Genomic DNA, 12,622 nt, shown 5'->3' with positions numbered 1-12,622 from the left:
ACTGCATACTGCATACTGCATACTGCATACTACATACTGCATACTACATACTGCATACTACATACTACATACTGCATACTACATACTGCATACTGCATACTGCATACTGCATACTGAATACTGCATACTACATACTGCATACTACATATTGCATACTACATACTACATACTGCATACTGCATACTACATACTGCATACTACATACTGCATACTACATACTGCATACTACATACTGCATACTGCATACTGAATACTGCATACTACATACTGCATACTACATATTGCATACTACATACTACATACTGCATACTGCATACTACATACTGCATACTACATACTGCATACTACATACTGAATACTGCATACTACATACTGCATACTACATACTGCATACTGCATACTACATACTGCATACTACATACTGCATACTACATACTGCATACTGAATACTGCATACTACATACTACATACTGCATACTACATACTGCATACTACATACTGCATACTGCATACTGAATACTGCATACTACATACTGCATACTACATATTGCATACTACATACTACATACTGCATACTACATACTGCATACCGCATACTACATACTACATACTACATACTGTATACTGCATACTACATACTGCATACTACATACTGCATACTACATACTACATACTGCATACTGCATACTACATACTACATACTACATACTGCATACTACATACTACATACTGCATACTACATATTGCATACTACATACTACATACTGTATACTACATACTGCATACTGCATACTACATACTGCGTACTACATACTACATACTGCATACTGCATACTACATACTGCATACTACATACTGCATACTACATACTGCATACTGGATACTACATACTGCATACTACATACTACATACTGCATGCTACATACTGCATACTACATGCTGCATACTGCATACTACATACTTCCACACTTTATACCGCATACTACATACTTCCATACTGCATACCGCATACTACATACTACATACTTCCATACTTCCATACTGCATACCGCATACTACATACTTCCATACTGTATACCGCATACTACATACCTCCATACTGCATACTACATACTGCATACTACATACTACACACTGCATACTTCCATACTTTATACCACATACTGCATACTGCATACTACATACTACATACTTCCATACTGCATACTACGTACTTCCATACTACATACTTCCATACCACATACTTCCATACCACATACTTCCATACTGCATACTGCATACTACATACTGCATACTACATACTACATACTACATACTGCATACTGCATACTACATACTGCATACTACATACTGCATACTACATACTGCATACTGAATACTGCATACTACATACTACATACTGCATACTACATACTGCATACTACATACTGCATACTGCATACTGAATACTGCATACTACATACTGCATACTACATATTGCATACTACATACTACATACTGCATACTACATACTGCATACCGCATACTACATACTACATACTACATACTGTATACTGCATACTACATACTGCATACTACATACTGCATACTACATACTACATACTGCATACTGCATACTACATACTACATACTACATACTGCATACTACATACTACATACTGCATACTACATATTGCATACTACATACTACATACTGTATACTACATACTGCATACTGCATACTACATACTGCGTACTACATACTACATACTGCATACTGCATACTACATACTGCATACTACATACTGCATACTACATACTGCATACTGGATACTACATACTGCATACTACATACTACATACTGCATGCTACATACTGCATACTACATGCTGCATACTGCATACTACATACTTCCACACTTTATACCGCATACTACATACTTCCATACTGCATACCGCATACTACATACTACATACTTCCATACTTCCATACTGCATACCGCATACTACATACTTCCATACTGTATACCGCATACTACATACCTCCATACTGCATACTACATACTGCATACTACATACTACACACTGCATACTTCCATACTTTATACCACATACTGCATACTGCATACTACATACTACATACTTCCATACTGCATACTACGTACTTCCATACTACATACTTCCATACCACATACTTCCATACCACATACTTCCATACTGCATACTGCATACTACATACTGCATACTACATACTACATACTACATACTTCCATACTGCATACTACATACTTCCATACTTTATACCACATACTACATACTACATACTTCCATACTGCATACTACATACTTCCATATCACATACTACATACTTACATACTACATACTTCCATACTACATACTTCCATACTACATACTTCCATACTGCATACTACATACTTCCATACTTCCATACTTCCATACCACATACTACATACTACATACTTCCATACTACATACTACATACTGTATACTCATCGATCAGACAAGTATGCAGAGCGTTTACCCACAATGCATTTCGCTCCTGCCCGAGCTGAAATCAGCCGGCCTGAAGCTGATTTCCCTTAAGCTCTAAACTCTGTAAACTTTAGCAACATTTGAAACATTTTCAGGAGAGAAAGTAGTCGTTTAGATCCCCAACGTGTTGAAAACCTGACAAAATACCGGCTCTTTACAATTTTGTTCCCACGAATTCGGCGCTACTAAAGCTAGCCGCAGTGAGCAACGCACTTCCGGTTATTTTCACAAAATAAAATACCCGTTGCCTTTTATCACAGGGAAAGCCATTACCATACAATTGGTGCTTTTGTTTTGAAAACAGGAAGTGAACCTACCCTCGTTGTAGCTAGCTTGAAAGTGCCGTTTTGACAGGAAATGACGATCAGCGACGTCACGTTATGTTGCATCTTGGGTAGTTTGAGTATGAGTAGTAACCTCATGATGCATACCCAACATTTCGGAGAATCTAGTATGCATCCGGGAACTTCTCGCTTACTCAAACTCGCATACTAACTCAGAAAGTTAGTAGGACTAGTAGGTGAAATTGGAGAAGTATGCGGTTTGGAACACAACCTGAGAGACCACCGAACACGTAGGAGGGGGCTGGGAGCTTTGGGTGGCGTTTCCTGTTAAAACTCAACCATTCTCCGGTCCTGGCAGCAACACGGCAGCGTGTTCTGGAGGAGAGGAGCGTCTCAGACCCTGAACCAGCTGGACCCGGACCTCAGCCTGCACCAGCTGCTGCAGGTGAGTTCGTGTCCCAGGGACCTGAGGTGGGTTGGTGTCCCGGGGACCGGTGGTGGGTTGGTGTCCCGGGGACCGGTGGTGGGTTGGTGTCCCGGGGACCGGTGGTGGGTTGGTGTCCCGGGGACCTGAGGTGGGTTGGTGTCTCGGGGACCTGTGGTGGGTTGGTGTCCCGGGGACCTGTGGTGGGTTGGTGTCCCGGGGACCTGAGGTGGGTTGGTGTCCCGGGGACCTGAGGTGGGTTGGTGTCCCGGGGACCTGAGGTGGGTTGGTGTCTCGGGGACCTGAGGTGGGTTGGTGTCCCGGGGACCGGTGGTGGGTTGGTGTCCCGGGGACCTGAGGTGGGTTGGTGTCTCGGGGACCTGTGGTGGGTTGGTGTCCCGGGGACCTGTGGTGGGTCGGTGTCCCGGGGACCTGTGGTGGGTCGGTGTCCCGGGGACCTGTGGTGGGTCGGTGTCTCGGGGACCTGTGGTGGGTCGGTGTCCCGGGGACCTGTGGTGGGTCGGTGTCCCGGGGACCTGAGGTGGGTCGGTGTCCCGGGGACCTGTGGTGGGTCGGTGTCCCGGGGACCTGTGGTGGGTCGGTGTCTCGGGGACCTGTGGTGGGTTGGTGTCCCGGGGACCTGTGGTGGGTCGGTGTCCCGGGGACCTGTGGTGGGTCGGTGTCCCGGGGACCTGTGGTGGGTCGGTGTCTCGGGGATCTGTGGTGGGTCGGTGTCCCGGGGACCTGAGGTGGGTCGGTGTCCCGGGGACCTGAGGTGGGTCGGTGTCCCGGGGACCTGTGGTGGGTCGGTGTCCCGGGGACCTGTGGTGGGTTGGTGTCTCGGGGACCGGTGGTGGGTTGGTGTCCCGGGGACCTGAGGTGGGTTGGTGTCCCGGGGACCGGTGGTGGGTTGGTGTCCCGGGGACCTGAGGTGGGTTGGTGTCTCGGGGACCTGTGGTGGGTTGGTGTCCCGGGGACCTGTGGTGGGTTGGTGTCCCGGGGACCTGAGGTGGGTTGGTGTCCCGGGGACCTGAGGTGGGTTGGTGTCCCGGGGACCTGAGGTGGGTTGGTGTCTCGGGGACCGGTGGTGGGTTGGTGTCCCGGGGACCTGAGGTGGGTCGGTGTCCCGGGGACCTGAGGTGGGTCGGTGTCCCGGGGACCTGAGGTGGGTCGGTGTCTCGGGGACCGGTGGTGGGTCGGTGTCTCGGGGACCTGAGGTGGGTCGGTGTCCCGGGGACCTGAGGTGGGTTGGTGTCTCGGGGACCTGAGGTGGGTTGGTGTCTCGGGGACCGGTGGTGGGTTGGTGTCTCGGGGACCTGAGGTGGGTTGGTGTCTCGGGGACCTGAGGTGGGTTGGTGTCTCGGGGACCTGAGGTGGGTTGGTGTCTCGGGGACCTGAGGTGGGTTGGTGTCTCGGGGACCGGTGGTGGGTTGGTGTCTCGGGGACCTGAGGTGGGTCGGTGTCTCGGGGACCTGAGGTGGGTCGGTGTCTCGGGGACCTGAGGTGGGTCGGTGTCTCGGGGACCTGAGGTGGGTCGGTGTCTCGGGGACCTGAGGTGGGTTGGTGTCCCGGGGACCTGAGGTGGGTTGGTGTCCCGGGGACCGGTGGTGGGTTGGTGTCCCGGGGACCTGAGGTGGGTTGGTGTCTCGGGGACCTGAGGTGGGTTGGTGTCTCGGGGACCTGAGGTGGGTTGGTGTCTCGGGGACCGGTGGTGGGTTGGTGTCTCGGGGACCTGAGGTGGGTTGGTGTCTCGGGGACCTGAGGTGGGTTGGTGTCTCGGGGACCTGAGGTGGGTTGGTGTCTCGGGGACCGGTGGTGGGTTGGTGTCTCGGGGACCTGAGGTGGGTTGGTGTCTCGGGGACCTGAGGTGGGTTGGTGTCTCGGGGACCTGAGGTGGGTTGGTGTCTCGGGGACCGGTGGTGGGTTGGTGTCTCGGGGACCTGAGGTGGGTTGGTGTCTCGGGGACCTGAGGTGGGTTGGTGTCCCGGGGACCTGAGGTGGGTTGGTGTCTCGGGGACCGGTGGTGGGTTGGTGTCCCGGGGACCGGTCGGCGTGTGGTTCCCTTTCTCCTGCTGAGTCCGGTCTGTGTCGGTGCGTCCCCAGGACAGCTTCTCGGTGTCGGACAGCCCCGTGTGGATGGACTCCAGCAGCGGGCAGCAGTGCCGGGCCCTACAGGCGGCAGTAGGGGGCGCCCTGAGGCTGGCGGACATCACCGGGTCCAGGGCCTACGAGGTGGTGGCATGCACCCGTCCGTCCGTCCGTTTCTTTCTTTCTTTGAAGGTTCCCTTTTTAAGAACCGTTCTTTGTGTTCTTTGTGCAGCGCTTCACAGGAAACCAGATTTCCAAACTGCGTGGGACCAGAGCGGAAGACCTGGATAACACTGAGGTCAGAGGTCAGAGGCACCTGCAGCCTCCCTGAGCTCAGGCGTCCTTTCCCTGACCCTAAACATGTGTGTTTGCTTTCAGAGGATCTCTCTGGTCAGCAGCTTCGCGGCCTCCCTCTTCCTCGGTGGTTACGCTGCCATCGACTACAGCGACGGTACCGTTTGTTATCTGATTAATTAAGATTAACCCGATCAATCGGCCCGACCCGTGAACTCACCGACTGACCGGTGCTCAGGTTCTGGGATGAATCTGTTGGACATCAGGAGGAGAAGCTGGTCTGAGGTCTGCCTGGAAGCCACCGCCCCTCATCTGGACCGACTCCTGGGAGATCCCCTGCCATCCATGTCTGTACTGGTAAGATCATCCATAATGGTTTATACTAGTCAACATTAAAGGGGAACTCCGGGGCATTTGAAGCGCATTTCCATTGCTAGAGGTTGTCAAATACTGATAGTAGGACACAGACAGGTGCAAATCTGCGCTCCCTGTGTGGAGATCGCGCTGTTCGCGCAGCCTGTCATGCGAGGCTAATACGTGGTGGCTAGGGGCAAGCGCTAACCCTTCCACGTAAAACAACAACTTGCACACTGCAGAAACGTCACACCACTTTATAAACCATCCGACAATAAAGTCACAAGCCTTACCATCAAAACCATATGCATGGTTCTCACATTACTGGCATGGGGACGTTACAAAACAACTTTATAAACAGCATGTAACTCACCGGCTGGTTGTACGCTCGCGCATGTGAAAGCCCAAAAGAGACAATGGACGATACTCCCATATACAAAGCAACAAACAACAATATTACTGGGCATGTATTGTTGTAATGTTTTAAATACTTGAACGCAGTTTTTCTAGAGAAGATAATTGCTTTGTTCCCCTTTAAACTAGGGACGCACCGGTCCGCTTTTTCTGCCTCTGATACCGATGTCTGAGGTTTCGGTTTAGTATCTGATGTTTAGGTTTAGTATCTGATGTTTAGGTTTAGTGTCTGAGGTTTAGGTTTAGTGTCTGAGGTTTAGGTTTAGTGTCTGAGGTTTAGGTTTAGTGTCTGAGGTTTAGGTTTAGTATCTGAGGTTTAGGTTTAGTGTCTGAGGTTTAGGTTTAGTATCTGAGGTTTAGGTTTAGTGTCTGAGGTTTAGGTTTAGTGTCTGAGGTTTAGGTTTAGTATCTGAGGTTTAGGTTTAGTGTCTGAGGTTTAGGTTTAGTGTCTGAGGTTTAGGTTTAGTATCTGATGTTTAGGTTTAGTGTCTGAGGTTTAGGTTTAGTGTCTGAGGTTTAGGTTTAGTATCTGAGGTTTAGGTTTAGTGTCTGAGGTTTAGGTTTAGTATCTGATGTTTAGGTTTAGTGTCTGAGGTTTAGGTTTAGTATCTGATGTTTAGGTTTAGTATCTGATGTTTAGGTTTAGTGTCTGATGTTTAGGTTTAGTGTCTGAGGTTTAGGTTTAGTATCTGATGTTTAGGTTTAGTGTCTGAGGTTTAGGTTTAGTATCTGATGTTTAGGTTTAGTGTCTGAGGTTTAGGTTTAGTATCTGATGTTTAGGTTTAGTGTCTGTTTAGTGTCTGAGGTTTAGGTTTAGTATCTGATGTTTAGGTTTAGTGTCTGTTTAGTGTCTGAGGTTTAGGTTTAGTGTCTGAGGTTTAGGTTTAGTGTCTGAGGTTTAGGTTTAGTATCTGATGTTTAGGTTTAGTGTCTGATGTTTAGGTTTAGTGTCTGAGGTTTAGGTTTAGTATCTGATGTTTAGGTTTAGTGTCTGAGGTTTAGGTTTAGTATCTGATGTTTAGGTTTAGTGTCTGAGGTTTAGGTTTAGTATCTGATGTTTAGGTTTAGTGTCTGTTTAGTGTCTGAGGTTTAGGTTTAGTATCTGATGTTTAGGTTTAGTGTCTGTTTAGTGTCTGAGGTTTAGGTTTAGTGTCTGAGGTTTAGGTTTAGTGTCTGAGGTTTAGGTTTAGTATCTGATGTTTAGGTTTAGTGTCTGAGGTTTAGGTTTAGTGTCTGAGGTTTAGGTTTAGTATCTGATGTTTAGGTTTAGTATCTGAGGTTTAGGTTTAGTATCTGATGTTTAGGTTTAGTATCTGATGTTTAGGTTTAGTGTCTGAGGTTTAGGTTTAGTATCTGATGTTTAGGTTTAGTGTCTGAGGTTTAGGTTTAGTGTCTGAGGTTTAGGTTTAGTGTCTGAGGTTTAGGTTTAGTATCTGATGTTTAGGTTTAGTGTCTGAGGTTTAGGTTTAGTGTCTGAGGTTTAGGTTTAGTATCTGATGTTTAGGTTTAGTGTCTGAGGTTTAGGTTTAGTATCTGATGTTTAGGTTTAGTGTCTGTTTAGTGTCTGAGGTTTAGGTTTAGTGTCTGAGGTTTAGGTTTAGTATCTGATGTTTAGGTTTAGTGTCTGTTTAGTGTCTGAGGTTTAGGTTTAGTGTCTGAGGTTTAGGTTTAGTGTCTGAGGTTTAGGTTTAGTATCTGATGTTTAGGTTTAGTGTCTGAGGTTTAGGTTTAGTATCTGATGTTTAGGTTTAGTATCTGATGTTTAGGTTTAGTATCTGATGTTTAGGTTTAGTGTCTGAGGTTTAGGTTTAGTATCTGATGTTTAGGTTTAGTGTCTGAGGTTTAGGTTTAGTATCTGAGGTTTAGGTTTAGTGTCTGAGGTTTAGTATCTGAGGTTTAGGTTTAGTGTCTGAGGTTTAGTATCTCAGGTTTAGGTTTAGTATCTGAGGTTTAGGTTTAGTGTCTGAGGTTTAGGTTTAGTATCTGAGGTTTAGTGTCTGAGGTTTAGTGTCTGAGGTTTAGGTTTAGTATCTGAGGTTTAGGTTTAGTGTCTGAGGTTTAGGTTTAGTGTCTGAGGTTTAGTGTCTGAGGTTTAGGTTTAGTATCTGATGTTTAGGTTTAGTATCTGATGTTTAGGTTTAGTATCTGAGGTTTAGGTTTAGTGTCTGAGCTTTAGGTTTAGTATCTGAGGTTTAGTGTCTGAGGTTTAGGTTTAGTGTCTGAGGTTTAGTATCTGAGGTTTAGGTTTAGTGTCTGAGGTTTAGTGTCTGAGGTTTAGGTTTAGTATCTGATGTTTAGGTTTAGTGTCTGAGGTTTAGGTTTAGTGTCTGAGGTTTAGGTTTAGTATCTGATGTTTAGGTTTAGTGTCTGAGGTTTAGGTTTAGTGTCTGAGGTTTAGGTTTAGTGTCTGATGTTTAGGTTTAGTATCTGATGTTTAGGTTTAGTGTCTGAGGTTTAGGTTTAGTATCTGATGTTTAGGTTTAGTATCTGATGTTTAGGTTTAGTATCTGATGTTTAGGTTTAGTGTCTGAGGTTTAGGTTTAGTATCTGATGTTTAGGTTTAGTGTCTGAGGTTTAGGTTTAGTATCTGAGGTTTAGGTTTAGTGTCTGAGGTTTAGGTTTAGTATCTGAGGTTTAGGTTTAGTGTCTGAGGTTTAGTATCTGAGGTTTAGGTTTAGTGTCTGAGGTTTAGTATCTGAGGTTTAGGTTTAGTATCTGAGGTTTAGGTTTAGTGTCTGAGGTTTAGGTTTAGTATCTGAGGTTTAGTGTCTGAGGTTTAGGTTTAGTGTCTGAGGTTTAGGTTTAGTATCTGAGGTTTAGGTTTAGTGTCTGAGGTTTAGGTTTAGTGTCTGAGGTTTAGTGTCTGAGGTTTAGGTTTAGTATCTGATGTTTAGGTTTAGTATCTGATGTTTAGGTTTAGTATCTGAGGTTTAGGTTTAGTGTCTGAGCTTTAGGTTTAGTATCTGAGGTTTAGTGTCTGAGGTTTAGGTTTAGTGTCTGAGGTTTAGGTTTAGTGTCTGAGGTTTAGTAACTGAGGTTTAGGTTTAGTGTCTGAGGTTTAGGTTTAGTGTCTGAGGTTTAGTGTCTGAGGTTTAGGTTTAGTATCTGATGTTTAGGTTTAGTATCTGATGTTTAGGTTTAGTGTCTGAGGTTTAGGTTTAGTATCTGAGGTTTAGGTTTAGTGTCTGAGGTTTAGGTTTAGTATCTGAGGTTTAGGTTTAGTGTCTGAGGTTTAGTATCTGAGGTTTAGGTTTAGTGTCTGAGGTTTAGTATCTGAGGTTTAGGTTTAGTATCTGAGGTTTAGTGTCTGAGGTTTAGGTTTAGTATCTGAGGTTTAGTGTCTGAGGTTTAGGTTTAGTATCTGAGGTTTAGTGTCTGAGGTTTAGGTTTAGTGTCTGAGGTTTAGTATCTGAGGTTTAGGTTTAGTGTCTGAGGTTTAGGTTTAGTGTCTGAGGTTTAGTGTCTGAGGTTTAGGTTTAGTGTCTGAGGTTTAGTATCTGAGGTTTAGGTTTAGTGTCTGAGGTTTAGGTTTAGTGTCTGAGGTTTAGTGTCTGAGGTTTAGGTTTAGTATCTGATGTTTAGGTTTAGTATCTGATGTTTAGGTTTAGTATCTGAGGTTTAGGTTTAGTGTCTGAGCTTTAGGTTTAGTATCTGAGGTTTAGTGTCTGAGGTTTAGGTTTAGTGTCTGAGGTTTAGTATCTGAGGTTTAGGTTTAGTGTCTGAGGTTTAGGTTTAGTGTCTGAGGTTTAGTGTCTGAGGTTTAGGTTTAGTATCTGATGTTTAGGTTTAGTATCTGATGTTTAGGTTTAGTATCTGAGGTTTAGGTTTAGTGTCTGAGCTTTAGGTTTAGTATCTGAGGTTTAGTGTCTGAGGTTTAGGTTTAGTGTCTGAGGTTTAGGTTTAGTGTCTGAGGTTTAGGTTTAGTGTCTGAGGTTTAGTATCTGAGGTTTAGGTTTAGTGTCTGAGGTTTAGGTTTAGTGTCTGAGGTTTAGTGTCTGAGGTTTAGGTTTAGTATCTGATGTTTAGGTTTAGTATCTGATGTTTAGGTTTAGTATCTGAGGTTTAGGTATAGGATCTGAGGTTTAGGTTTAGTATCTGAGGTTTGGGTTTAGTATCTGAGGTTTAGGTTTAGTATCGGCCGATCCGATACAGAAAAACAGCGCGGAATCATGCTACCAAAGGTTAAGTTTCATCGTGTGGAAAAGACTGGGATCATTCTTTTTTTCAAGGCAACATCAGACTTAAACATTTCTTTCCTATTTTTAAAACGACAAGTAAACAGATATAAATGTACTGAATTACTTTGTAAAACAAAATATTAAATAATAAAGGAGCTGAAATTGAGAACAAAACAACAGCTTCTCCAGCTTGGTTGGTAGACTTTCAAAATAAATATCAATCAGCTCTTTATATAGTTTAGTGCAAATGGGAATTAAAGATCCATTTCAAAAGCATCTGAACAAAACTATTGTTTTGTTTTATCTCTCTTGGTAAAAACAAAACGAAACAAAAATCAGAGGTAGTCTCAACTTCACAGTTTTCTTTTTCACCACTAGAGGGTGCAGAAGGCCCTTGGATGATTGCCAATACAGGACAGGTAAAGGGGGAAAATAAAAAAAATGTAAAAATCCAATCCCGATCTCGAATTTTCTTCGATATCGGTACCGATATCTGATCCAAATGTCGGATCGGTGCGTCCCCACATTAAACCATGCCGTCCTCACTGATCCATACTTATCCAAAGTTTTCTTTACTGGTCCGAGCTCGAATCCTATTGAGTACTACCATATGGGACTGATCCATTCTTATCTCAAGTAGTCCATACTGGTCTTTACCGGTTTCTGATGGTCTCTAACAGTGGATACTGTTCTGTACCGGTTTATGATGGTCTCTAACGGTGGATACTGGTCTGTACCGGTTTCTGATGATCTCTAACAGTGGATACTGTTCTGTACCGGTTTATGATGGTCTCTAACAGTGGATACTGTTCTGTACCGGTTTCTGATGGTCTCTAACGGTGCATACTGGTCTCTAATTGGGGACAGTAGCCTGTACTGGTTCATTCTGGTCCTCTCTGCCGTTGCAGGGTCCGGTCTCCTCCTACTTTGTGCGTCGATACGGTTTTTCCGAGAGCTGCAGGGTGGTAGCTTTCACTGGAGACAACCCAGGTAGGAAAAAAAATCACTTATTTGTTTTCAAATCAAATTTATTTATATAGCACATTTCATGTACAAAACAATTCAAAGAGCTTTACGTAAAATAAAAGCATTGCAGCAGGGAGTGGAAGAAGCATTAAAAATACATAAAAGAACATAAAGAGAAACAAATTAATTTAAATGAATTTAAAAACAAGCAAAAGTCCAGATAAATTATTTTATCTGGACTGTTGCTAGGTTATAATGTAAGATTATAAAACTTTGAACATCATTTTTATTTCCCAGGTGTAACTTCAAGCTGCCAGGAGTAAAGGCTGAATGCTGGAAAAATGATCAGCAGAAATATATCTGATTTATTCCAACATATTTGCTTAGATTGTAACCCTGTGTATATACAGCGTGAACACTAAATGGTGCTGTTGCTTCACTGTTTCCCTCTTCAGTTAATCCACCATAAAGGACCTGTTTCCTTCAGTTTTTCTCTGCAGCAGCTGCTGTTTCCTTCAGTCAGTCCGGTTTCCTGCTGCCTGTAACACATCACACGTTAAAGCCTTCGGTGGGTTACAGGCCGACTGTAACGTCTCAGAGAATCTCACCGGCAGCCTGAAAGGTTTCTCTTTTCTACTGAAGAAACAACCTTTGAAGTTGAAGAAGAATTCAGATTAAACGTAATGAGCCTCAGTTTTTCTGCTGCTGTAACCTTAGATCCAGGGAGCTGTCAGAGGACCAACTGATCTAATCAAAGTGTTTTTAATAAAACTACTGAGAAATATAATAAAACACAATAACAGATTCGATTGAATACATTTTAAAAAAGGAAGAAAAACAAGAAAAGCTGAAAATGAGTTAATTTCTGAAATGATGAAGCGGAATAAAAAGGTTGTTAAATTAGACAGAAAAGATAAACTAACGTGAAATGACGCAGACGGCTGTTTGAAGGCCGTGCCGTGCACGTGCACGTGGCCTTGTGGCCACTGTGATGCGCCGTGCGTCCACGCCGTGCGTCCACGCCGTGCGTCCACGCCGTGCGTCCACGCCGTGCGTCCACGCCGTGCGTCCACGCCGTGCGTCCACGCC

The 12,622-nt window shown here is 44.6% G+C and overlaps 1 protein-coding gene across 2 annotated transcripts in view; it reads left to right on the top strand.

The window, feature by feature from the left end:
* The window catches only part of xylb (xylulokinase homolog (H. influenzae)), a 50,154-nt gene that overhangs the window by 2,854 nt on the left and 34,678 nt on the right, over window positions 1–12,622 (top strand). For both annotated transcript variants that reach the window (XM_075452675.1, XM_075452676.1), the window contains exons 5-10: window positions 3,174–3,260; window positions 5,343–5,471; window positions 5,560–5,625; window positions 5,706–5,778; window positions 5,860–5,978; window positions 11,476–11,557. In XM_075452675.1, the coding sequence (XP_075308790.1) occupies window positions 3,174–3,260; window positions 5,343–5,471; window positions 5,560–5,625; window positions 5,706–5,778; window positions 5,860–5,978; window positions 11,476–11,557 (556 nt within the window). The remainder of the gene's footprint in view (window positions 1–3,173; window positions 3,261–5,342; window positions 5,472–5,559; window positions 5,626–5,705; window positions 5,779–5,859; window positions 5,979–11,475; window positions 11,558–12,622) is intronic.

Source organism: Odontesthes bonariensis, chromosome 20 (genome assembly GCF_027942865.1).
Source record: "Odontesthes bonariensis isolate fOdoBon6 chromosome 20, fOdoBon6.hap1, whole genome shotgun sequence".
Classification (NCBI taxonomy): Eukaryota; Metazoa; Chordata; class Actinopteri; order Atheriniformes; family Atherinopsidae; genus Odontesthes; species Odontesthes bonariensis.
The sequence above is the reverse complement of the archived record's forward strand: the minus strand, read 5'-3'. Positions and strand labels throughout refer to the sequence as shown.